Source organism: Psittacula echo, assembly GCF_963264785.1.
Source record: "Psittacula echo genome assembly, chromosome: 3".
Taxonomy (NCBI): domain Eukaryota; kingdom Metazoa; phylum Chordata; class Aves; order Psittaciformes; family Psittacidae; genus Psittacula; species Psittacula echo.
In genome coordinates, this window is record NC_137736.1 from 117,991,242 (window position 1) to 118,018,396 (window position 27,155).

Genomic DNA, 27,155 nt, shown 5'->3' on the forward strand with positions numbered 1-27,155 from the left:
TCTAAGCTGTTAATGCCTTCTAACATTCTTCCATCCCTGCACCTACTTTGAGTAATCTTGTGTGTGTTTATTCTCTGCTTAGTCAATCTAATCCACACCCACTCAATATATTAAATTTAGCAACAATTATTCTTTATGTCATTTGAAGTATATTCCCAGGTCCTATCTCAAAAACTGCCTCAAGCACATAGAATAATAAGGAAAAAGAGAAAATGCTCCATCTCTGCTTCCTTTTCCTAAAGGATCTTTCTGAATAACACAAGTCATGAGCCTACAGCATTTCTTCAGAGATTTAGTAAAACCCCACCTGTTCTCACATAAGCAAAAATAACTTGAGCATCTATGAGCAATGAAAGCATCTTTCCATAATATCTTTTTTAAGGATACGATGGTCAAATTCTCAGGTGGCACAAACTGCCTCATTCAGCTGAAGCTGTAGTACCATAAGCACCTGTGCTTCTTTAAACAACTTCTTTGTTTTCATACTGCACATTTTTACCATAGGATCTGTGATTCAAATGAAGTTCAGGATTATACGAGCATATGCCGAATGGAAGCAAAATTAATTATAGCCAAAACACTCTCTTGCAGAGCAGACATCTTTTGGATGTCATGGCTACATTAAAAACATTGTCAGTGTGCACTGGTGTTCATACACTATTGGTAAGTTAAAGTTCAGGAAATAATAATGCTTAGTTTTCAAACCAAATCCCTTCAAGATCTGAAAAGCTGACTGCTAATTAGCATACAAATAGATCACTGAAGCACAGATTCCTTGCACCTAACTCATCTGACAAAACCATGAAATTTCTCTTAGATGGCAACAAACCCACAGCAGATCATGACATTGACTCATATTCACAGGATGCAATAAGCAAATGTGCTCTTGCACAGAAAGTACAAGCAAATGTAATACTGAGAAAGTAGTGTGGTACTTCAGGGGGTAGTGTGGTACTTCAGGGCTCAGAGTTTGCTTCCTTGCTCCTTGACAGCATCAGGCAAGCTGCTTAGGACCACACCTGCATTGAGCTGATGGATAAGGGGGTAGCTTCACCCACTCAAAAGACACGCGTCAGCTCTGCCCTTACATGCCTGCGAGGCTTCATCACAGCCATCCATGTATCCTTGTCCCTGTGCAAACTGGAATCCTTCCTGGCCTGTAGGATTGCCTTTGGGCAAGAGAGAAAGCAAGGTGAGGAGGGGTTGAAAAGCAGGGATGGGAAATGGGGGCTAATTCGAAACAGGATAAGAAATAGAATGGGAAATAAGATAGGAAATAAGTGCTACTGTGGCTGCCACATGCCCAGATAATTTCTGTGCACATGTTGGAGAACAGTGGTGCCAGGTCAGCCTTGCATTCAAGGGGAAAGCTGAGCTGGACCTGTGGCAGTAAAGCTTAGTGTCGTGGTTTAAGCCCAGGCCGTAAATCAGAACTACGCAGTCTACTTCCTCCCCCCCCGCAACCTTTCTTCCCTCCGCTCCTGGAGGGACGGGGAGGAGAATCGAAAGAATGCAACTCCCACGGGTTGAGATAAGAACAGTTTAATAACTAAGGTATAACACAAATCACTACTGCTACCACCAATAATAATAACGATAAAGGAAATAACAAGGGAAGAGAATACAACCGCTCACCGACCGGTACCTCGCCCCCACCCTGCAGTGATCCAGCCCTTCTGGGAACTCTCCGTTCTACATCCTGGGCATGACGTGCTGTGGTATGGAATACCTCTTTGGCTAGTTTGGGTCAGGTGTCCTGTCCCTGCTTCCTCCCAGCTCCTCCTCCTCCCTGGAAGAGCATGAGACTCACAAAGTCCTTGGTCAGGGTAAACATCGGTGTTATCAGCTCTGTTCCCAGGCTGAAAGTCAAAAACACAGTGCTGCAACAGCTACTAAGAAGGAGGAAAACTGACTGCTACTTCTGAACCCAGGACACTTAGTATTACATGTGGCCAGTGGCTCTGAAAGCAAATTTAGACCAAATCTTTATTATTGGTATATGATGAGTTAGCTGCTTCCTCTTGCCCCAGTTCCCTGCTTCTAAAACAGAAATAATGGTTCTGCTTTATCTCACCATACACTGTGAAAGACTTATCTACCATGGGAGGAGAAACCATGTAAACACAACAGGTGAGGAAGTACAGGCATTGCAGAATCCACATGATGATAATGAAAAATCAAGGTTACAAGAGCAGGGTCCCTTGTAGGGAGAATTCTTTTAAGATGCAACTTCAGAGCTCTTACAGCTCTGCAGAAAGTTCTCTACAATGTGAAAGCTGTGATTAGGGGGGTCTTCTGCTATTTAACCCCCAGATACTGATTTATTTTTATACATATATGTCTCCTGTTAAATTAAGCTCTGTGCATCTAGACATATGGCGGCACGATCTGTACAATTATACAGATAAGGTCACACACTTAACTGGCAACAGCACTACTATCTTCAAAGTTGTGTCAATCTTCCGAGGGAGAGGAAAGCGTTCTCGTTAACATAAAGGGAGGGGGGAGAGAAAGGGGAGAGTAATTTCACAGAAAATAATTATCTGTGTTTATAACAGCGTAACTCTGATGGAGACACGGAGTCAGAGGGAAAAGAGGAAAAATAACAGAAACCTGCTGCTAATTTCTGAACAGACTGGTTGGGCTGCACTGAGAGGTTATAAAGCTTTGGAGGCTTAGTAGGTGCCGACACAACTTCTTACATGATAGAAGATAAAAAAGGATTAATGGTGATTACTGACATCACGATGGCTTATGCAAACACACCAGTCTTCACAGTTGCCTTCTCAGTCCCATTTCCCAGCTATTTTTTTTCTTATTAGTATTTACCATATGCAGCATAGGCCAATCTAATTCTCCCAGACAGGAAATAGCTCCATCTTTCTTTCTTTGTACCAAGGACTGGATGTTAACTAAGAGTAAACTACAGCTACGGTCCTTGGCTCTAACTTCCAATCCATAAAGAGATATTAGAGAGTGCTCACACAATAAGGTGAAGATACACCATTCAAGACACTCAGATGGCAATTTGAGTGCATTCATTGCGACTGAGCAAAAGGGAAAAATGCTGATTAAATATTGTCTGCTTGGGATTTTCAGAGACCACAGACACGTGTAGTACCTGAGCAAAAGCTAAATGCAACCTGATTGATTGAAAAGCAGTAGAAAAATAAAAAGAATTCCATCTCCCAGCCCAAGTGTTCACCTTATCTGGGCTAACATCATAGTTTTGCTTTCCTTTCCAGCAGGTCCCTCTCCAGATCCTTACACCATGCTCATGGGCTCCATATCTCAGCATTCCAAACTCACCAACCTAATTCCTCCTGCCACAGTTCAGGCCTGGACCACAAGCCATTACTGTAACACAGGGCATTCACTGCTATTGTCATAACACTGTATGGCAGGATATGACAAGTATCTATAGCATATGCCTTGTACATATATTTAACAGGGCTGTGACTCAGTACTTGTGGTACAGTTTCATGCAGTAATCTCAACCACGCTTCTGCCATTGATAATAACTCTACTGACAGTATTTGTCTACCCTTATTACAAATTAGTAAAGGAATAGTACAGCATCTGAAAAAGATATATGGTTTCTTGACTGGTTCTGAATGATTCTGGAAATTTGAATAGAGAAACCAGACTGACAGATGATGTGGAAACATCAGTTTCACAGCTAAGGTGACAGCCAGAGTTAGTTCTGAATAGGACAGAACACATCCTCTTCTGGTGGCTTTGGAAATCATAAATGATTGTTGTAATGTACAAGACTGATGAGATTAGTGGCAAAATTCTTGCTGTTCCAGAGCTGTTGCAGAGGCAGGAAGGTTATCAGGCAGTAACCTTCTCCATCAGCAAACACCAGTTCACTGGCCCTTGCCTTGCTGTCACCTTTAAGATGTAAGTCTCTAGTGAAGCTAATGGGCAGTTCAGGTTAAAAACTAATAATGCGCTGAATAGTGAGCATACAATGGTGCAGCCAAGGCAATGGGAATAATCCTGAAGCTTCTTTTTTCAAAAGAGGACTAAAACAGTCATCATGGAGATCTAAAAAAAGGTTAAAATTTCTATAAGCCATGTTTAAATCTTGCTGATTACAAAGAAATGGCCTTTGCAAGCAGTACTGTATCTTTTAATGCCATTTTAAAAGAGGCACTTGATACCAGAGACATCCAGCAATCTCCACTCTATTCAGTGCTTCAGGAATAAAACCCCACATGTAGCAGAAATCAGTCCTGTTCAAGAGAGATGATAAAGCTGGATTTATTATTTTTTTAATAGCAGCATTACTGTAGCCTCAACTAAGATGCAGAAGCTCACGCCTTTATCCCTCCCACAGATAACACATATGGAGTAAGGAGGGAATCGCTGCCAGATAGGAGGGAAGAGATGTGCTGGCTGAGCCCAAATTTTCTCATTTTCAGTGGAATCAGTGGTCTGACCACCAGACTATACTTACTTAACCTAAAAAGGTTTTATATTCCTCTTCTTCCTACCATTTCGGAAGTGATGCTCCTCTTTGTTTTTATATGCCTCCAAACACAGGACTGTGCGTGGACGTCTGTTAATGCCAAGAGGCTTGAAAAATCAATAGCTTGCACTTTCAGAGCCTATTTGATCTGCAAACTGTCTACTGTGAACTAATTTCCAGGACAATCGCATGAGGTAAGAAAATATTTCCACTTGCACAATAAAAGGAAAACAGTGAGGTGAGGTGACTCACTCAAAGTCAAGGGAAGAGTTCATGTCACTGCTGGGCTGCAGCTCAGGAGTCAACTGAAAAGTTACTCTGGGGAATAAACGTGCACTGGCAAGCAGATGGACCTAATGATTTACATCCTTTCCTCCCATGTTTTCTTCTTTCCCTCTTTTTTCTTAATTATTACTATTATTATTGTTACTATGACAAGCTCCTTGAGGCAGGAACTTTGTCTAGCATGCTGTACAATGCCTAGCAGGCTTCGAGGTCCCACTGTGATTAAGCACGTAACTCTGACATCCGTGGTGCTTTGATTTGCTAGCTGCTAACTCTGGGTTCAAACCACTGGAAGTATGGTATCTAGTAACGAATGAAACATCCAAAAGCAGAAATTCAAGCTTTTAAAATGATCACAAGCTCAATTTTAAACAGTGAGCATATTACAAAGAAGTCACTAAGAGCCACGCTTTTAAATAAGTGAAAGAGAAGAGAGTAGATCATTTAGCACGTGTTGATACAATATAAATTACAGAAGGTGAAAGCCAGCTAAAGTGCTAAGGGAATTACATTGTAAAAATCTGCATTGGTTATGGATGGTTACATATCAGTGATGGATGTATTGGGCTGGACTCTGCAACTGTTGGTGAACAGCATTTGTATAAGAAGCTTTAAAGACCATGGAAGGAAGATCTGTTCCTCAAATTCAGTCACCTTTGATTGGAGAGCCCTACAATCAATGTGTTTTTTTTCCCACTGCAAGGTCTTCTATGGTCTTGGACACATCAGGTGACAGGAACACCTACAGGATGAATAGCAGTGAGCATGACATGATATACATACACAATTTACATTGCACACAGAGCTGCCAAACAGGGCTCCACAGCAAACACATGTGCCAGAGATGCTACCAGGTGCCTTCAGGAGCTTCCAGTGCTACCAAGGTTATTTCCAGTGCTAGAGAGGTACTAAGTTTAGCTTGATATTGTTGATCCAAAGTCCCTTAGAAATGTCATCAAAAAGTATTTTGTTTAATCTTTCCAAATGTTCCATCATTTACTTTCAATTAGAAGGTTTTAAATGACCCTTGCTTTACAGAACAATGTATGTTAATCCTTCTCCTCACTCACTACACAAGGCTGTAGTAGGGACTAATTTGCCTCAGTTTCCATTTGTTGTCTGTATGGACTTTTGCATCACCTATAGTACAGCAGGAATGTTACTAATTAGGTTATTGAGATCACTGAAGTTTCCCTACCAGAGCAAGCTGTGCCCCCTTGAGGTGATATCTACTGCCAAATCCCAGCAGAATTGAAAATGTTTGGAGTATTTAACTATCTTTTCACCACTGCTGGAAAAACACATGACAAACATATGCCTTAGAGAACAAGAATTTATCACAGAGTCCCAAGAGTGCTCTCCTGAACATAAAAGCCACTATTCTTTCTCTCTCCTCTCTGGCATACCTCTATTTCTGGGCTGAGAAGAGGCACTGGGTGCCTCTTCAGGACATGGTGCTGCAGCAGAGCACTGAATTTGGCTCAGCCTGTGGAGCACGGACATGTGAGGATTTCTTGGGACAAACCAAGCAAAAGCATGCGTAAGAATCAGGATGTGTGGCAGGAGGGTGAAGCATTGTTTTAGCACAGCAGGGCAAACGTGGCATCCAGCTCCAGCAGGCTCCTATGTCGGCTGGCTTAGTGATTACAAAAGAAAGCAAACCCCAACCTACTGAGAAGAGTAGCGTTCATATCAATTAAATTCTGACACTTGCTAACCCCATATTAGCTTATATAAATATTAATATTACTTCAGCATGAAAATATCCAGTCTCTTTCAAAATCTAGCTGCAGATTTGACAGTTCAGAGACAACTTCCAGAGGCAGAAAACTGCTGCTCTGGAAAGATCTACTGACCTACATACACTATTTCTAAACCCACTAGTGCCTCCTGCCTTAAACATTGCAGCAAATACTATTTTGGGAGTGCCAGGGGTCTGCCTCTATTTAAAAGATGCCAGCAAGAGACTATGCAAAGTGTAACTGGATTTTTCAGACACATTTCAGCTTAATTTTAGAGTAAATTCATTAACATTGATGTGCACAAGAGTGAAATTTGGTTTGTTGGCATGTTAGTTAAAACATCTCTTAAACTAATCTATGTAAGACTGAAGAGAAGCTTATTGGATTTGTCCAATATATGTGGAACACTAAACAAAGTAATGCGGTGGCTCGAATTAAAATTCATTGTTTTCTTGAGAGCACAGAAAAGTAATAAATCAGTGCACTAAATTACCCCTGTGCTGTGAAATTAACATCCGTATACATGCTATAAAAATAAGAATTTACAGCCCTAATCAATCAATTTTTTTTTATTAACTCCATCTTCTGTTTTATTTACCTCCTTCCACATGCCTCTCACCCCAAAATAACTCACTTGGCTCACGGCAGCTGTGGCACTCCAATAGGTTTGGCTGGGAGCTTGTCAGACCAGCAGCTCTGCCTTCCTCCTCCTCATCATCTCCATTGCAAACCACCCACCAAGGAGCAAAGCCTGTGACCCTGTGTTCTGCCAAAGCAAACCTGAGCTCTCCCCAGCACAATAGTCAGGTTAAGAGGGAAACCCATGGCTCCCCCAGCAGCCACATTAGGGTTTAGGCTGACCCACAGCTGCTGGCGATGCTGAGCACCGGGAATGCCTCCATCACTGCTGTATGTACAACACAGCTAGGAAACAAAGGCAATGAAGGATGCCTTTCCCCCCTGTAGTCATGTAACCCATACAGTCACTTTAAAAACATGTCACCCAGCGCCTCACAAAACTCTGCCTTGCAACACCTCTTTGCCAACTATAAAGAAAAATCCCTATTTGCTCTCTTGGACCTGCTAAACTTAGGCAGCAGCCTCCACCACTTTGCAGAACAAGGCGGCCTTGTTCTCCAGCGTGAATGATGTATGGTTTCACACGTACTCATGCGCTACATTATTCACTTAGTGCTTGTACCTATGAATATCAGCTCACAAGACAAAAGAGCGGGGCTGAGGTGCAAAGTGATGCTCAGCTGTGTTTTATTTAAAATAATTAAGGTGAGAAAACAAAGACCCTCATGGGAGGTTGCCCACGCTGCCTTTCCATACCTAGCCATAGCAAGGCTTCTCATGTTCCCATTCTCCTCCCTCAGAGCACCTATTTAAACCCCAAGCCCACAAGGGAGAGCCCCCACCACACACGTGTACTCATGCTCTCAGCACAAGCTGCCCAGGGTGACTTTACTGCCAAAGTCTTGCTCTCGGCAGCTTTTAGCAGCTCTTGGCTCCTGCAGGAACAACTCTTCCTTTCTCCAAAGCCCATAGAGCAAATTGCAAGTGATAATCGTGAAAGGTCTGAAGACTGCCTGCAAACGGATCCAAACGCATACGATGTATTTGCAGTTTGATAGCACCTAAAATAGCCACCCAGAGCTGTGCCAGTCTATAAAACTGAGGGAAGTGACAAGTTGTCTACTAAAAGCTTTCTTCTACCTATAGACATGGCATACAAGGAGTATCATTGCTTCTGCTATCCAGATAATCAATTAAGATTCCAAGATTTGGCTGCAGTTATAATCTTGTATCAAAACTGGGAACAAAACCTGGACTCTCTATGTCCCTGCTTCATGCCTTGATTAGGTAGCAACACACATAGTGGTGATACGTGCCTCTGGGGATCTGCATGACCTGCACAAGCTATAAAACAGCTAAAAGTGAGCTTTAACAACACTGACAAACACTGTTGGAGCTGCTGAGCTCCAACCACCACTGAGAAGGAGCACAAGACCGTGCAAAGACAGAGAGGGACATGCCACAAGCAGGGTACAGCAACACTCAGGGCATTCCTCTTTGTCCTGGAAAGGACTATGTAAGAAGATGGGATTATCCACCTTTCCCAGGCTGTGCTGTGCCCATCAGCATTGCAGATAACCACATCATCTGCAGGCAGGGCAGAAACGCCTGAAATGCCACCAGACACATGCCATAAGCCACGACATGCCGTGGGCACTCTGAGCTTTGTAACAAAACTGAGTACAATGCACCAAGTCCTAAAAATAAGAAAGAGAGCACAGGAGGACAAGGCCTTGTTCTCCAGCAATAGTGAGAAATTTCTTGCTGCGATAGAGCCAAGTAATCTAAGGAAGCGACCTGTGAACCATGATCCGTGCTTCTTTGCACTGAAAGAAGCCAAACTCTGCTCTCACACCTGCCCTCCTGAGCCTCCAAATAGTCTGCATTTAGGGGATGCTTACTTCTGACAGAGAGGTTTAACCCTGAGCACATTAGCAAAGCCCAACCAGTCAGCAATAGGAGTAACTTCTTAGTACCTCTAAAGCATCCGAACGCTCCAGCCAACTCCCTGTCTCCAGTTGAGGCTGACTTCTGCTGCTTCCCACACAAGGATGTAAAAATGCAGGATGCTGCCTTCAGCACCTGATTACTCACAGGAGCAAGATGTCAGTTTGCTGGCACTGCCTAAACTTCCAAAGTGACACAGAAAATAGAAGCTCCCCTTTCTCACAAACGACTGCTCTCCCCTGATGGCAGGAGCACGCTCGCTCAGCCCAGGTATGCAGCAATCGCCATATATTTGGTTTCACATTAAACCTTTTCATCTCGATTATACAGCATGCTGTTGCATTTAGGGCTGCTGTGCAAAGCACTACATGAGTTATTGCTGTGCTGAATTCCAGCGAGCATGCGGGGCCGGAATGCTATGAACATCTCCTGTGTATGCAGAAGTCGCCTGTATGAAACAACTGGAGTGTGAATTGCTGTCTTAGAGAAACTAGTGCACTGCAGGGAGACGGTTGAAAGGAGCCTGGCCAGAGACTCCCAGGGTACTTTCTAGGGAAATCCATTATGCTTTTATTCCTCAGACATCAGCATTCTATCAGGCTAAAGCCACCCAATGTCAAGGCCAGGCAGGCAGAGCTTGACGCACGCCAATACTTCCCAAGGGAGGTTGAAATCCTTGTGTTCACAATGGCAAATTTCTGGGACAAGGCACCATTGTGCACACACATTCTCTCCATCCCATCATTTTCAAAGGCAAAAATAAACTAGAAGAGGCCACCTTGCCTGGCTCTCACTGCTCTGTGTTTGTGTGGTAGAAGGGGATTGGTTTATCCACTCCATGACAAATCACTGCCAGCCACTAGCCAGGATGTTCACTGAACACAAAAGGGGCTCTTTGGGAGTTGCCCAAGCAGCAACGTTACTTGTCCTAAAGCCTTTAAGTTTTCAGACAGCAATTTGCACAGCAGAAAATGACGATGAACCATCGTCAGTGTTAACTGTGACAACGAAGACCGCTTTGTGAGGAAAAAGTATCCCTGCAAACTGTTCCAGTGGCATAAGGAGCCACCCCACAGGGTGTGCTATCAGGCTAGGGTGCTGTTGGGCTGCAGTGTGCCCAGCTCTGTTCTGGTCATAGGCTCAGACTGGCTGCCACGTGGATAAGTAGAGTTGTCTAAGCAGGTTGCTCTGCGGAGGAGCCAACAGGAGGGAAGTGCAAGCATTAAAGACTGCAGAGTCTTAACTGCTACTTTGCCCAGATGGGATTTACGGGGTGGGGAGGGGGAGAAGAGATGCAGATGGAATAGCCATCTTTGGCCATTTCAAGTGCTAAAAATAAGTGAGAGATATGCCTTAGGGCTCAGCAGACTGAACACAGTGATTATACATACTCCATGATTCTTCACCTGGGCTTATGCCTGGAAAGATCCCGACCCCTTCGTATGCCACACATTGCAATAGGATTGCCCAGCCAAATGCTGAAAGCCTATTTAGTTTATCATTTTCCTACACCAAACTAAAAATGTTCCCTCTCAGATCTATTCCCTCTTGTTTTCTAGCTAGTTAGAAATTTGCAGCAGATATAAATAAACTTTGAAAGACAAATCAAAACCAGGAGTGCTACAACCAGCATAAAGCTGTGTGAATCCTCTGAACTACTTTGATAAAGAACAGCTTGTTGCTGCAGAAGACCCCCTCTACTCTCTAGTTCCAGACCATACTGATGAGTCCCCACCAGCCAGATGAGTGAGGGATGGATGGGTACACACTGGAGTGAGGACCACCTTCAGGCAAGCATCCATCAGAGCATCCACAACCTTGGGCTAAGCCTACTGGAATGACTTCTTGACCAACCAGACACCTAGGACACCTGATTCAGCAAAAAGTCTGAGGGTACGGAGATGTGCAGAGCCAGTCTGCACGGCTGCAATGCTCCACCACCAGCTAACAACAGTACTTTAACTTAAAACAAACACTGTATTTGCAACAGTGCACCCACAAGCTACATCCACGGCTGTTACAAATCAATGTAAACACATGGATTTTTTTATGTTTTTTAAAGGCCAGAGGAGCTTTTAGGTCATTTAAACTGTCTTTTTGTATAGAACAAGCTGAAGAATCACATCCAGCTACAGTAATGCAGAGCCTAATTACATGTGCTGGACAACTGTCATGCCACTCACTTTCAGTGGTTCTACTCTAGGTTACAAAGGATGAAATACTGCTCTGTAAACTGCAATAGCTTGAATCTGCTTCCCAGCATTGCTCTGCAGACTCAGTGTAGCAAAGTCTCACTGCTACAGACACAGGGAAGAGGTAACAGCCAGAAGCTATTTGGTGACCTACAGAAGAGTGACGGCTGCAGCAGCGCATCTGCAGCACATCAACTGCTACCAGGTTCGTGTACCAAAAAGAGGATCCTTTAGACACATACAAGACGCTTTAGGTACATAACTTATCAGAACACAGAGCTTTGGAAAGCAATACAACAGCAGTGGATCCCAAAGGGGAGCAAGGCTGATGAATATTTAAACTGCATTTTCCCACCACCCTAAGGCAGCAAGATTGTGTTACCTGTTTTGGGATTGATTACAAAGAAGTTCTGGGGATTTCCACTTGTAATCCGGTAAGTCAGTTTTTCAGTAGTGCTGGAGTCAGGATCCTGGGCTTGGATCTGAATGACAGATACATCCTTTGGGGAGTTTTCCATGACTGCTGGGTAATAGATAGGTTCAGAGGTGAGAGGAGCGTTGTCATTCACATCCTCCACTTCAATGTAGACTTCGATGGTAGTGTAGAGTGGGACGACACCATGATCAGTCGCATACACTGTCAACCAGTAGGATCTGGTTGTCTCCCGGTCAAGAATATCTGCTGTGTAGATAACTCCTGCAGAAAAACAGCAAACAGAGAATCTCAGGAATAGGATCAGTGAAACATCACATCTATCTTGAAATGCACTCAGCATATGAAAATATTTCACCCTTAGAAAAGATAAAGTTGTGCAGAAAAATGAAAACAGAAACTTGAGCATTTTTTCCTGGACCCCACTCAATGTCTTAATCATTTGTCCCAAGAAATTTAGGGGGGTAGGTAGAAAGACGGATCTTCATAAGTGTCCTAATCTCATAGCCAATTCTTTGTTGGGACTGCAGCTGGGAGAGTAACAGAAAAAACAACATCATTTTAACCAATCAATCAATTAATCAATCATTAATTTTTTGATTTTCTAAAATCAATAATTTTATACAAATTCTGGTGAACTTGTATAAACATCAAGGGATAAACAGAGGGATATCACCATTGACAATGAATTGCACAATAGAAAGTGGCTTCTTTTTCCAAGCTCATGCCAGTGCCCTTGCTAAAGAAGAAAACTAGATGGCAGTTTGAAATTAATCCATTCAAGTACATAAAATAGATGGTAAATTTAATAATGAGATCATACACTGCACAATGCCAAAATTCTGGATAACAAGGAATTGAAAACTCACATCGTAGAAGTTCTTAGACCACGATTATATCCCCTTTTACCATGGAGGAAGGATGGGTTTGACCACTTTATGCACTGATGTAAGAAAACATCAGTTGGTTTCCTACCTGGTGCTACGAAATGATGAGAAAAAGCATGTTTTTGTATAACAGAGCTGCAGAGACGCATGGCACTCACCACTCCATTCAAGTATCACTCCCATGCTCACACGGTTCCTGCCCTGAAGGACTTCACCCACCTCATTTCTGCCTAAAGAGATGTAGAAATCCATCCTCCACCTGACATGAACACCAAAATCATGACAGCTTTTGTACAAACAGATATAGGGCCCTTAAGCCACAAACACCTCCTAGTAATATATGACCCGCTCTTATTTGTGTAGTCTAAACCTTCACTGACTTGAGCACCAACGACAAATGCAGAGGACCAAATACACCAGCACCACACACACAACCACACCAGCATCAAAATAAGCAAATGTACTTTCCCACCACACATACACCAAAAATACTTTCCTACCCAAATACAGCATTATTAAACTTGGGTGACGCATTAATGAAATGGATCTCAAGCTTGAGAAATACAGTTTGCAGGCCGTCAAGTAATATCATTAGTAGATGAAAACTGGTGAAGATGTTGCAGGGCAAAACGGTAACACAAGAAACCTGAATTTAGTCTCAGATGCTACTTGATGCTATTTAAAACAGCATTATGCAGGCAGTTCAGGACACTGGTTGCTCGAGATTGACTCAGGAGTTTACAGTCCTGTTCAGAAACATCCTGGATGCCCAAGCAGCCTTTTTTCCAACCAGATTTGCCTATCCCACATTGCCCTTAGTCATCGTGCTTGTAGCAAGCGTGGGTAAAGCCCTTCCCAAATCCTCGATTGCAAAGCCAAGCCAGTCAGTCAGTTAATCACTGAGGGAAGAGGTGCTCTAAGATCGGTGCTAATAAGGGATGTGTGTGCCTTTTTGGCTTTGGTTTGGGTTTTTCTTTCAAGCATCAGACTGCACTGAAATTTTCTGTGATATCATCAAGTCTTAGAAAGGCTTTCAAGACACTGGACTAGGCAGAGTGGTGCTTTGGACAGACTTTGGGCACTGCTAAGGAGGGTGCAGGCTCCATGCTGAACCACTCTGCAGAGCATGTGCTGTCAAGAAAGGATCCTCCTTGCCAGTTCTAGCAGTAGTCCTTCTTATTAATGGGCATGTAAAGTTCATATGTAATTTATCTGCATTATTCCTTAGCCTCAGTCTTACAAGTTATGCCTCAAATCTGGCTTCTTAGATTATACCAGCAATTAATCTCCTTATGACATTGGATTTAGACAAGACCCTTGATTGAAAAATTAATTGCTAAGTCTATCCTGTTTCTTGGATAGCAGCTATGAAAATGATGGCCCTGTGCTTGTGAGACATCAGCGGAAGGGATGAATTTGATGGTGTGATAGAGCTGCTGATGTTGAACAATATGAACAGCCCTGGCGCAGGCTTTCCCAGACATTTCTCAGCAGAACACATTCTATACTGGAGTTTACAGACAAACTTACTAAATTGCTTTTTTGAGCAGTAGCAGCAAGAGGTGAGTGATATTAACTTCATCCTAAGGGACTGCCACCCCTGTGATAATACAGAGAAGCCCACAGAGCAAGAAGAGATGCTGCCTGTCCCCAGGGAATCAGGATGTTGTTCCTGATATTCCCATCCAACTTTGCTCTGGGCATGCGGCAGTACAGAACCAAGCACACAGGTACAGAGATGTCTGATGTACTTGCACTTGTTTTATAGGACATATTTATTTTATTTTTATTTTTTACATTTTTTTTCCAAGTTTTGGATTTTTTTTTTATGATTTTTTTGATGCTAATTTGAACTGACAAGTATTTTCCTACCATTTAATCAACCCTATAGACGGGAAGGGGAAAGGAGCAGAACCAACTGCAGACATGTACAGGTTTAGGACTTTCTGTAGCAACATCAGATCCACATCTTTCTTGCTTACATATATTCAGCCAACAAAGATGAGCGACACAGCACTGGAAGACAAAGGCAGAGTGCATTCTAAATATTCTGGTCAGCAGCAGCCTGTGCTATGTAATGACTTTCTGTAGAAACATGGGTGAAATATGCAGTGAACTGTGATGAAAATGCCTTGAAGTCCAGAAGAGAAATTACATCGCAGGGTGAGAAGAGCCCATAATAAATGAGACCCTGTGGAAATAAATAAATAAAGAATAACCCACATGGGCAAGGATGAGGGAAAAGAGATGAACATTAATGCTCCTACAGATGGTGATTTATTCAGGAGACAAGAAGAATTATTTTAGATCTTTAAACAAGATTTGAAATAAGTAAGGTTTTCCCCCAGTGAGAGCACAGAAGGTTTTAGCCGATTAACCTGTTTATGAAGCTGAATTTCACCAATACTGAGCTGATAATAAATCTATCTTCTGAGTGAGTTTTTCATTTTATGACTGCTGGCAACAGTTACTTTCCATTTCTGTATTTTGGAAGGAAAGGATCATTGAGCAAGTGTTAGCAACTGCCAACAGGTCTGCTACACTAGTTCTTCTTTTTAGTATTGATTTATTAGAAGGTCCCAGAAATGAATTAATTCTTTTCCTCAATATGTCTTGTCATCTAACCTGTCACCACCACACAGCAGCTTGATAAATACAAAGAAGGTCTTTTCTCCTTTCAAGTTTTCCACGTGGAAACCATCCCATCGCCCCAGGAACATATTCTACCATGCTCTCAAATGTCCCGCACAAAGTGCCTCCTTGCAGTCTACCTAAATATGTGTCTAAAGTTAGTAGCTAAAAGAACACACATCCTTGCTGAATATTTAGCCCATCTCTCCATGTAGGTGACACCTTCCAGATGAATCACAGAATCATAGAAAGGTTTAGGTTGGAAAGGGCCTTAAGATCATCTAATTCCAACCCCATGCCATGGGCAGGGACACCTCACCCTAGACCATGTCACCCAAGGCTCTGTCCAACCTGGCCTTGAACACTGCCAGGGATGGAGCATTTACCGCTTCTTTGGGCAATCCAGTCCAGTGTCTCACCACCCTCATAGCCTCATTATGTTGAGGACACCAGAACTGCACACAGTACTCCAAGTGGGGTCTCATGAGATCTTACAGATATTAACAGATACTAAAGAAATACAGAAGTTTGTTTTCAGGGCCAGGAGAGCAGAGGAAAGGAGAGACCTTTGGGAGCATCTCTATAAGGCTTTTCATGGACAGTTTTTGTGGTGCTCTCTTCCCAGCTGCCCGCTACTTAGAAGAGAAACATGAAAAAGCCACCTGAGCTAAACAAATCAAGAAGCAAGAAGAAACACCAGTAGGGATTCTGAAAATTCCAAAGTGATTACAACCCAAAAAATTCCAAGCTTTTGCAGATGCATTTCTGAACAAGACAGAAAAAACCAGATGTTCCTGTCCACTCGGATGGTACCCCACAGAGGCACTAATGCATTTTTACATGAGGCAGCTGAAATCCAACCGAGCGGTCTGTAAACCAGCTCTTTATGTTGCCCTCAGCCAGATTTTGCTGTATCCCTGAAGGATGGAAGCCAGCATTTCCTGAGGCCCAGGGCAGTCTCAGAAATAAAGCCAGCCATCAATCCAAGAAGCAGTGCCACCAGAATACTTGCCGCTGCATTCCTTCAAGTACATTTGCCCTACGCGATTCACTAAGCACCACGTGCATCTCGAACACTGTAAGTGAAAAATAACAACAGGGTGCATTAACCTCTGATTAAAATCCTGGGCACATTTATATGTAAATTAAGTGCAGCCCTTGGGCATGGCAATGTGCCAGCAATGCAAAGGTTGCGGGCTTGTTTCTCGTAAAGACTTGTTTTCCCTCTTTCCCTGGGAAAATAATGGGATAATGTTTTCTGCATGGCTCCTGAGATTGGCACACACTGAGACACTGTATTATGAAGGGCAAATGCAAGAAAAAAAGGGAATGAGAAGCTAGTGGCTATTGAAGTGGACAAAGAATCGGCAAACTGGATTTCCCTCATTGCTTTGCCACTGATTTGCTGCACTTTTCCGGAGACCACTTCAAATGATGTGGTCCACTCAAAAATCGGAAGGTTATGTATTTACTACAGTCACAAGAAAACCGAGAGGCTCTTAGAACAGAAAGACATTAGCAAAAAGCATTATTGGTTTCCTCACCTCCTTTTTGTCCCATTTGTTTACTTTACACATTTGACAGTACTTTGTATATAGGTAGCATGATAGATGGACCTGCCACAGCTCTGTAAAAGTGTTTACTGGAGCTGTCAGCCTGCGTGTTTACATAGGTGCCCATCACCATGGATATCTGCTTCACACATACTTTCCTTCTAAAAGTCAGATCACCCTTCCTGAATACTCTCAAGAGCAGAAACATTGAAAAGAGTTTAATTCTGTTTAGTCTTTCTCAAGGCAAGATTAAAAGACAACTTGGTGGCCTGTAAGAAGCTGGACATGGAAAAGACAGAACGGAGTAATAAGGTTCTTTAATCCAGCTGAGCAAAGCAAATCGAGGTCTGATGGCTGGGAGTCAATGGCAGAAAAAGGAGAGTGCAAATATGCAACGCAGAGGACATCTGGCAGCAGCAACTCCTTGCCAGGGATGGGCCAGAATCTCCCATCATTTGGCATCTTAGTACTGATAAGACAATATAACCTATTCTTCTACCCAAGTTATTGGCCTACATACAAAAAACATATTGTAGCATATGGTTTTCCTGAGTGATTCAGTAGCCCGACTTTTAGAACTTGCCAGTGTAAGTAGTCATACTCCCAGCAAATGATGAACAAGATGCGGGAAATTCCTGCACAGACAGAAATAGGACTGACTTGAAACTATCTCTACTCTTTCAGAAACTTCTATCATACAGAAGTACCACTGGAAATCCCTCAATTACCTCCTTTTCAGAATACTGCAGTGGTTTTGCAGAGGGGCATCTTCCTGAATACAATCAGCTCAATTGTTCAATTGAGAAGAGCCTCAACGACAAGATGATGCTTGTTCTTCTCATGCCTTTTCAGAAATATGAGTTAATTGCACAAACCTGCATCTCAGGCTGGGAAATTAGGAAAGGCCAGATAAGGTGAATGGTCCCTTATTCCCAGAGCCTGACAGAAAGGACAGGAGGGGTGGATGGCAGCAAAGGCAGAACCTGTCCTCAGCACATGCTGCAGTGCAGGATGGAGGTGACACCCCAGATGTTCCCAGATGCCAGAGTGGAGCATGACCCTTCCCATCCAAAGCTAGACGCTCACTACTGCAACTGCTATGCTTAGTGGCAACTGTAGCTATTAAAATATATAATCTCTAAGGTGACTGAGGACTAAAGGTGATGGATGCACCTTCCTGACTCCAGCCCCAGTGCACCTACAAACTCACCCTCAATATGTGCAAGGGCCATATCAGCTTCTGCCATGCAAAGTGCTACAAAAACACATTTCCTGATCCCTGAATCTGCCTCTCCCTCTTCCAGCTTCAAAACAAAGGGATTCAGTGCAAACCAGCTACATATAGAAGCTGGTTTGTCCCCAGATAAAAATAACAGGCATGAGGCGACAAGAAATGCCTACTGACAGCAAAGTACGTGGAGCTCTGTTTCATCCCTTAAATGAAGAAAAGAAAAAAAATCACTGATTCTAAAATGCTACTAATTATTCATGAGCATCATTAAAGACTGTGGGTCTCGTGGCAGTAAACAAACCACCTTGCTTGTCACCAAGCCATCAGCCGAAGTTCCTTGCATTGCCTTGCTGGGGAAACAGTAATAAATAAATGCAGTTTTAGAAGAAAACTGTTGAATAATGACATTTTATCCAAAATTTGCTGGTCTAAAATACAGAGGGGGAAGAAGGAGCTTCCACACCTCATCCAGCTGCAATAAAACGAAGGCTTTACAGCCACCCACCTGTGCTCCTGCCCGAAAGCTCTGGCCGGATCCTGCCCCTTACGTGTCATTGCACAGGGGGATCATGGAGAGATTCGTGAGTGTAAATGCGATTGTTTGAGCTAATCCAGATTCCTTGCACTGAGCAAAGGCGTGATTGTTGAAGGACACTTAGCAGACAGCTATCATAGGCAGGAAAAGTTTAAAAATGCTGCAAGCCCATTATTCATCAAGCCAACGAACGTAAAATCAACCAAAATGCTATGATTTGTAGACAGGAATTTCACACTCTGTTAAGGAAGGATATTCACGATTTCTCAAAGCTAACATTATGCCTAACTCATACATTTTTTTTCTGTTAGGCCCTTCAAATCGAATGGCTCTGTATATAAAATATCTGTACATATTGTGTATAAAAGCAGAGTGCACACCCCTTTCAGGAGATACTCATTTTGTTATTTCCATTAAGGATAAACTGTAAACATAACCCACAGGATGAAACAGTTCCAGCGTAACGAACCCATGAACCTGAGCACCAATGCCAGACTGATCCAGCACAATGGGGCCACCGAAGCCAGTGGGAATCAGAATAAACCACACATTATATTCACCTCCTTTTTAAGCCTTCTCGAGCCATGAATCACCAGTGCCAGCTGAATACGGACAGCAGTATCACATCAGCCACAAACTCAACTGGAGCATGAAGGAGACTTATCGCTCATCCCCCCCACTGCTCACAGCCAGCAGCTTTGAAAATCAGGCTCCTTACTCTGGTGATTAAATGCTACTTCAGCGCCTTCATTTAGGGTCCCCCATTGTGCAAAGTGTGGCCTCCCGTTTTAATTTTATTGCACAAATTTCATAGGCTTTAATGCATATTAAAACACAAACCCGGCTCCTGTTGAAGCGAATGGAAATATCCCCATTGACTTAAAGGGAGATTAGATCATGCCCAGGAATGAGTCCAAAAGCAATATTAACTTTGTGAGGCTATACATACCTAGAACTTCCTAATATTCTTTTGTGTGGTTCAAATATAAAACATATATAATAAACCATGCTGGTCAAACAACACAAGACAAGCAACAATCCTGTTGAGGGCTTAAATTTTAATTTTCTCTTTTTTTTACTGATGTTCTGAATGTACAAATTTGAGGTAATAAATTGCTACCTCAAAATGCAGTTTCTGCAGTGAATACTTTATCTGAGTTCCCAGAGCAGTAAAATAGAATTAGAAAGCCAATCCTCAGCAATGCTATTTCCACTGACATTGGATTACCCTGCAAATATACCTTTCACCATGTTATTACACACAATATCACCAACATCATACCCAGCCAGGATTGTGACAAGGACATTCAGCATGTTAGTAAAAGTAATATATCCTCATGTAATCAATAAGTGGGTAGATAATGTACAGTTTATAACTCTTACCAGACATGACATGCCACCATGTGTTTCAGGAACAATCTCAAGTGTGGGCTCTTTCCAAAGGAGGGACCACCACTGCTGTTGTACACACAACACTGACTGTACAGAGAGGCTGTAAATCACTTCTGTTTACGGAAGAAACCACCACCATGCAATGGTTTAGACCAAGCCTGGCTGGTTGGTCTGAAATCCAGTGCAGGTACGTATGGAAACTTTCTCTGAAGTCTTGGGCCAGCCAAGAGCCCAGCTGATGTCTGCGATCCTCAAGTGACTTGGATGCACCATACAGCCGCAGATCAGGTCTGGCAGGGGTCATTCAATCAGGTACAGCCTCACCAGCACAGCCTGCATGGGCATGACCTTGACACCAGGCTGGGGATGGTGTCCTGCCTTAGCAGGGATGCTGGCCAGCCTGTCTCAGGCTTCAAAACACAAATGGATTTATTTCATTTACTACAGGTAGAAGGGAAGTTCAACTAATTAAATGCAATAATCAAGTTTAGGTCTGGCCAGTGCCTCCTGAAATCAAATAATTAAGAATAAATATATATGTATGTTTACATGTTTATTTATAATCATATATATGAATATATTAATATTTATGAATGTATCTTTTTTCTAGCTATATATATGAATAACCACAAATATGGAGAGCGTGTGTGTATATATATACACTTATATCTATATTAATAATGTGATTCGAAGGGTAGATGTTGCACACTGAATTAGCAGTGCCACCCATCACAGGGACTGGGTTTTCTCAGGGGTCTGATCGCAGCTCTCCCCATGTCCCAAAACAGACACCAAAACTACAGAACTGCTGCCACAAGGGCAGGCTGCCTAGAAAAGCAGCATTTTAATGGCATTAAAATACAGGCACATCTCAGATTAGGTGCTTGACCTTCTAGGTTACTTATAGTTTGAGTTCTGAGATGACATTCTCTCTTCTTTACCTTCACACGACTTAAATTCAGTGCTACCGATTTCCTTTGCTTGCTTTATTTGGTGCAGAGGGAGCGGGAGAAGGCTTACAACTTGACCTCAAAATGAGTTATCACTTAAATATAGCATCTTTTAAGGTCACTTACACATCAATTCCTGAGCAATTTTCCAAACATATCTTCAAGACACTGAAACAGAGGCTTAGTCAAATAAATTCTCTATCTTCTTCCATTTACGAATTAAGTGAAATAAGATGTGTCAACATTTTTACCTGACTAGGCTTTATTACAGTTTCTGTATCTTTCATCACATCCCTCTACTTATTTAAAGAAATATCCATATCCATCTTCCTTTAATATTTTCTTTTGCTTGGGTGTTGGAAAAAAAGAGCAATCTTATATGGATAAACAAATAACCCGCAATGGTCAGATCTGGATGAACCAAATTGCCTTCAAAAGCACAAGTCCCATAAAGACAGCCTCTCATTTATGAATAATCTCTTTCAAAGCTTAAGTCACTCCATCACTGCCAAACAATACAATAAAACCCTGCAGTAAAACCAAGCTGAGAGGAGCCATGAAGCTCCAGGAATCACTAAACCACTGCCATGTACTGTTTCCTACTCACTACAAGTGCCTGAGAACAGCGGGACAATGCATGAGACACTGCTCTGATCAATGGAATGTACTGCCAACCCACATGGCTTGAGCCATGCCATTCAACTTTTATGAAAGGGGATGCTCCTGGTGTCCCTTTAATGGTGGTAGGTCCACCTTTCTCTTCAATATCAGACAAAATACGATGCCTATTTATGGGATGAACCTTGTGCTATTCACTGGACATGTGTAGGATCAATTTTTCAGCCAAAGGAGCAAGGAAAACAAATGAAAAGTGCATTTTTGCAACTGTGGCAAGTACCGTCCAAAATTCAGACAAATCAAGCTTTTATAAACGCTTTCAGGAAGATCTACTGTGGGAACACAGGCTTAATGCAACTCAGAAGAACAACAGTTGATGGTATAATTTCACTCTATTGATTACTCATTTATTTACCTTTTTTTTTAAGCACTTTTGGCTCCTGGTTTTCCAGCCACACGTGAATTACAAATTGTGAATTCTCTTCAATAAACCTCTCCGTATGCATTTATCCCTCTGTATCTGTTTGTCCCTACAGGAAACAATGAGTTCTGCCCTGTTTTCTGAGCACCAGCAGGATTACAAAACTCTGGCATTCCTGTGCCCACCTCTGCATCCTTTCCATCCAAGCCAAACATGGGGACGGCATCAGCAGAAATCCTCACATTGCTAGCTCCAGCGATGAAAGCTGTTAAACCTCCGTAAGAACCTGTTTGTATGAGGCATTTGTAACCCAGATTTTCTGTGCATCCTCTTCAGTAGATTAATAGAGACCAAAGCCAGACCTATGTGTCCTCTGCGAGGAGGAGTGGGAAGCTGCTTTAAAAAGAAGGGTTTGCTCCCAGTTATTTTAAAAATGAGATCAAAAGTGGAGCAAAGCTGAAGCAGGAAGAAGAGATGGAGAAAAAAGGCTAAGGATGCTTAAAAGGATTATAATAGAAGTCCTGGCAAAGGGATTTCTGTGCAGAGTCCTCTTCCTTTACATGGAGCTCTGTATCTTTTGTACTGCCTACAGTATGAGAGATTGTTTTGAGAACCGTTAAACGAAATCTGTGCCAATCTGCTGCAGCTGGTGGTAAGCAAGGTGAAGGGAAGTGGATGCAGCTCTGCATGAACCCTGGTTTCTGGGGGAGGCTGCCCTGGAGAGTGGGAGATCCCTCATACTGAGCAAGGCAGTGCCTCAATTACAACATAAACAGGCACTGACTCTTCCAATGGATCTCAGCACTGCAGTGTTTGCCTGGGATGGCTGACCAGAGCAGACAATGAGTGCCTTTTGTTGGGAATATTCAACTTAGTAAATGTGTTCCACCTTTTAGTTATATATATTACACTGGAAATAGAGTATTATTATATGTTATACTGGAAATAGAGTCATCCTCCCTTCCGTTTGCTGCTGTTTCTTTCAGCCCACAGCAAATGGGCAACCCTATGAAAAAAGTCACATTAACCCTGAAATCTGTCTTTAACTTTCTCTCTATCCAGACATAAACCCAGAAGAACAGTTAAAAAGCAAATAATACCTCTGAAAGGGGTTTAATAGCTACACTGCACTTGAACATGAACACTGCAGGGAAGAGCAGAGTGTGATGCACAGAGAAAACACCAGCACACCATGTAACCCCCCTGCACAGCATGGCTGTGTTTCCTCTGTGTTTCCAGGTGCCATGCATGACTCAAGTCTGTTTTACAAAGCATGTCAAAAAATTGGGGAAGATATTAAAAGAAGAGCTCCAAACCCAATATAAGCAGCAGAGACAATGATTTACAGTAAAGAGAATTTATGATATCAATCTGCTAAACTTATTAAAAAGAAGATGGAAAGGCAACTTGATGAGAAAAATCCATGCAAAGTTCATGGGGAAATATTACTGGGAAGTAAAGGGCTCTTTAATCTAACAAAATAAGGTGGAACAACATCTAATGATTGGGAACTGAAGCCAGGAAAAATAAAATTAGTAATCAGCTTGATACCCCTCTTTATTATTTATTTTTCTAAAGCAGGTGATTAATTCCCAGAACAATTTCTTCCTATCTCTAGACATCTGCAAATGAGGGCTACAAACTGCTGGGGGAGAAACGCTTCATGGCTAATGTAAGCTATGCTTTAGTTAGACAAAAATTACCCAGTAAAGAGGCATAAAAGTGATATACAAATATTCCAACTCTAACTATTCTATGATTCTATGATTCTATATAAAAGAGATTAAACCAAATGATCTTGTTTCTTTTGGCTGTAAGCACTACGGATCTGTGAGCACTGTCCAGCTGTTACCTCTAAGGAGCTTTCAGTGAGGAGCTTCACTGGATGGTGCTGGGCTGCTGCAGCACTTCTGACCTGCCCATCTCCACTCCTATGGTCACTCTTGTTGCCCAACAGCCTCTATGTTGCCATCCCCACGAGGGGGAGGAAACACACTTAATGAAGAAGCAACTCCTGGTATCTTCTCACATATGCAAGAAACTGAAGAGCCTGTTTGGGAGATATGTGCAAGGCATTAGAAGCACCACAACTGCTGTCTGTGATAACTTGTGAGCCTGGAGCAACACCCACAGGCTGAGCATCAGGAGGGATATACCTGTACTGCAGGGGTGGCAGGCACGGAACAGCCTGGACCCCTTCTGTGCTTGAGGAGGAACTATTCTATGATTCTATGATTACAAGAGGCTCTTAGGCAGCCAACCTCGTGGCTTTGTAGAAACAATCAATAGCCCTTGTGCCAATTTGAGTGAATTTTCCAGTGGATAAGGGCTCTCCAAGCAGTATGCATTTCATCAATATTGCCCATGACACTGTAGCAGAACCTCGTTGTTTTCAAAGGCAACACGCTCTGTTTCCCTGCAAAATGCAGACTGGATGCACTAAAACCTGAAGTTTTATCTAAATCCATTTGTAGAACTCTTCCTCAGGTCCAGAAAATCTTTTTCCATACAGGGGCAAGGATATGAAACAGTCAGCATGTCAAAAAGAGGTGATTTGTTTTGAATCACGACTACTGCTTTAAACTGCCGAGAAGCAAAGCCTTTCCATTTTCCCTAAGTACACTTCTAGGTGTACTCTCTCTTCTCTAGAGAGGCTGAAGAAGACATCCCTTCCCTTTCATCCTTCATGCCCAGAGGGTGTAAAACCACTTCAAGCTACTGCTTTTGCTCTGAGCAGATGTTTCAGTGGCTGCAGCAGAAAATAACACAAGAGGTTTGCCTGAAGGCCAAAATTTTGTTCGAATCACCTGTCAACGTCAGAAAGATTTGGAACATCTCTTGCTGTTTGCTTGAAAAGCGATGGGATTTCAGTTTCCCTTGTTCAACAGGTTCAAGAGCAGGTTTGGTTGCACTCCTAAGCACAAGAATAGTTCTTACACCCTACACCTCTTTCACTGATGGGGAATTACCCTCCGCAATTACCCTCCATCTTTCCATAGATGCCGAACTTCTGCAGGGAAACCAAACTGGCATCATGTTTTCATCCATGCTATCATTCCATTATTAACCAAGGAAGGCCACAACCATCTGTGCCTGACTGCATACCACAAACCACACAGTAAACTCCTGATGCCTTCATCTGAGCTGGCAATCTTAGAAGGCCACTGACAAAGTAGCCTTTAACTGAGACCTGAATGTGCAGAACTGCAGAACGAGCAAAAAGGGCAGGACAGTCCACTCCAGTCCTTGACTACATGCTGAATTTGACTGTAGCCCTGTTGAAGTAACTGCAGAGTTTAGTCTTTTGAAGGCCAAATGGGCAGGCCAAGGAGAAACCTACTTAGAAATCATCAGTTTCTAAGTCACTTTTTGCACTTCACTGGCACAAAAATCCTGCCCTCAATGTAACTCAAATACTCTCACCTTCCTTAAAAGTTAGGAGAAGGGTGCTAATGGTCTTTTGTATATGAGACAGTAGGCTGCTCCCACAACTTTCTCTGAACCTCTTTTTCCCAACATCTATCCCAACAGCATAGATCTTTCACCGAACACAGTCGTAAGTGTTCAAAGATCACTCACAACTAAGCTGACTCTCTCCTAATATAGCAAAAATATCCACAGAAATTGCCAAGAGCAATTCTGAATGCTTCTAAGCATTTTTCTAATAGGAAGGTCTTAGAGACAGCTACAAGCTTTGCACGTGTTCTTATTTCAGCTTAAACCACGATAGCATGGGAGTCGCCTCACCGACAGCCCTATCTGTGATTGCAAACAGTAGAAGAGCTAGAATTCATTTCCAAGTTGGATTGTTTTCCAAAACCCCTTGAACAACCTTGCGGTAACTCCAGAAAAAAACTGCACATGATCATTAAGACAGTCAGAACTTTATAATTTTCTACCTTTCAGAGAAGAAATGGAGCTGAGGTTATAACGGCAAACCTAGCACGGACCCTGCAGAGACAGACCACAGCTGTATTTCTGTTTCACTCTCCATACTCTATGTGATAATAAATCCAAGCTTCAGAGAGTATAAGGGAATATGCTGGAGTATATTGGTAGAAAGCACCAGTCTTTTAATCTTGGGGAAGCATTAGTCTGACATGTATCTTCAAAAATCTTCCCCTGGTAGGATACTCTTCCGCAGACAAGAAAACAGAAGGGAGTGGGAAGCTGAGATACACAAGGGACCGTGGCAAATCAGAGCAGTACACAAGAGCCTTAATGTGGACAACCCTATCATGATCACTGGGAATGGTGCCAGTGACTTGGTGGGTGCTTCCTTTTGGCTCTGAACAGAGTGAAGCAAATAAATGTGCTCTGGCTGCTGCTCTCCAAAGTGCAGCCTTTCACGTAAGACAGAAAACTCAGCCTTTATACCATCAGAGTCTTCTGAAACATGGTACTTTGTGCCAGCTTTCCCTGCCCTGTTCCAGGAGATGTGGATCTACCCAAAAAAGCTGGGAAGCACAGTGGGCAGCCTGGCACCCAAGGGGTGCTGAGACATCAGCATCCACCCATATGCTCCCTTGCTTATTCGGGGCAAGGCTCTGATGCACTCAATAACAGTAAACATTGCATTCCCCAGCTGGTGCATATGTACATGCACATAAACAGCAGCAGCTCAATTTTAGAGTGTTTTATGAAGAGGCGGACTAAGCTCCCTAAAGAGGCGGGGAAAGTCAGCGTCTTGATAAAGTAAATAATGAAATGCTGCAGTACCAATATACACTCTGCGATCCCTTGAGGGAAACCACAAGCATGAGCTCTAATGAAATAAGACAGAGCAAATAAGGTCTTTGCTGTGGACAGAACCTTTAAGTGCTCATTATGCACTGCAGCGACTTCTATCACTTTATCACACTCATTCATCTTGGTGAAATACTGTATATACATGCAGACAGATACGGTATGTATAAGAACACATACACATACCCCTGCAGATACATATATTCCAAATGAAAGAGGGCTAAAGAAAAAGTGACTTATTTTCATTTCTGTAAATAGCCAGACCATAAATGCATAGTATGCTCTCTCTGCATGGATTGCCTTAAAAATCCATCACTGTATGCAGTTCAAAGCTTTCATAAACACTTAGCATTTGAATTTGCATTTTTGAATATTTTAGCTTTTAAAATTGCCCATGTATTTTATGCTTTAAGTTCTTAAACACTCAGAAATACCAGCGTGGGCACTGCCTAGGGCTAATTGATAAGCTGCACTTAAGACAGAAAAAGTCTATTTATACACAATTTTGAAATGGAGATGATATTTTTCATTGTTTGAAA

At 42.6% G+C, this 27,155-nt stretch overlaps 1 protein-coding gene across 4 annotated transcripts in view; it reads right to left on the reverse strand.

Moving 5' to 3' along the window:
* Window positions 1-27,155, reverse strand: part of FAT3 (FAT atypical cadherin 3) — a gene marked incomplete at both ends in the record, with an annotated part of 320,523 nt that overhangs the window by 207,206 nt on the left and 86,162 nt on the right. For all 4 annotated transcript variants that reach the window (XM_080612353.1, XM_080612351.1, XM_080612352.1 and 1 more), the window contains one exon: window positions 11,602-11,916. In XM_080612353.1, coding sequence (XP_080468479.1) covers window positions 11,602-11,916 — 315 coding nt within the window. The remainder of the gene's footprint in view (window positions 1-11,601; window positions 11,917-27,155) is intronic.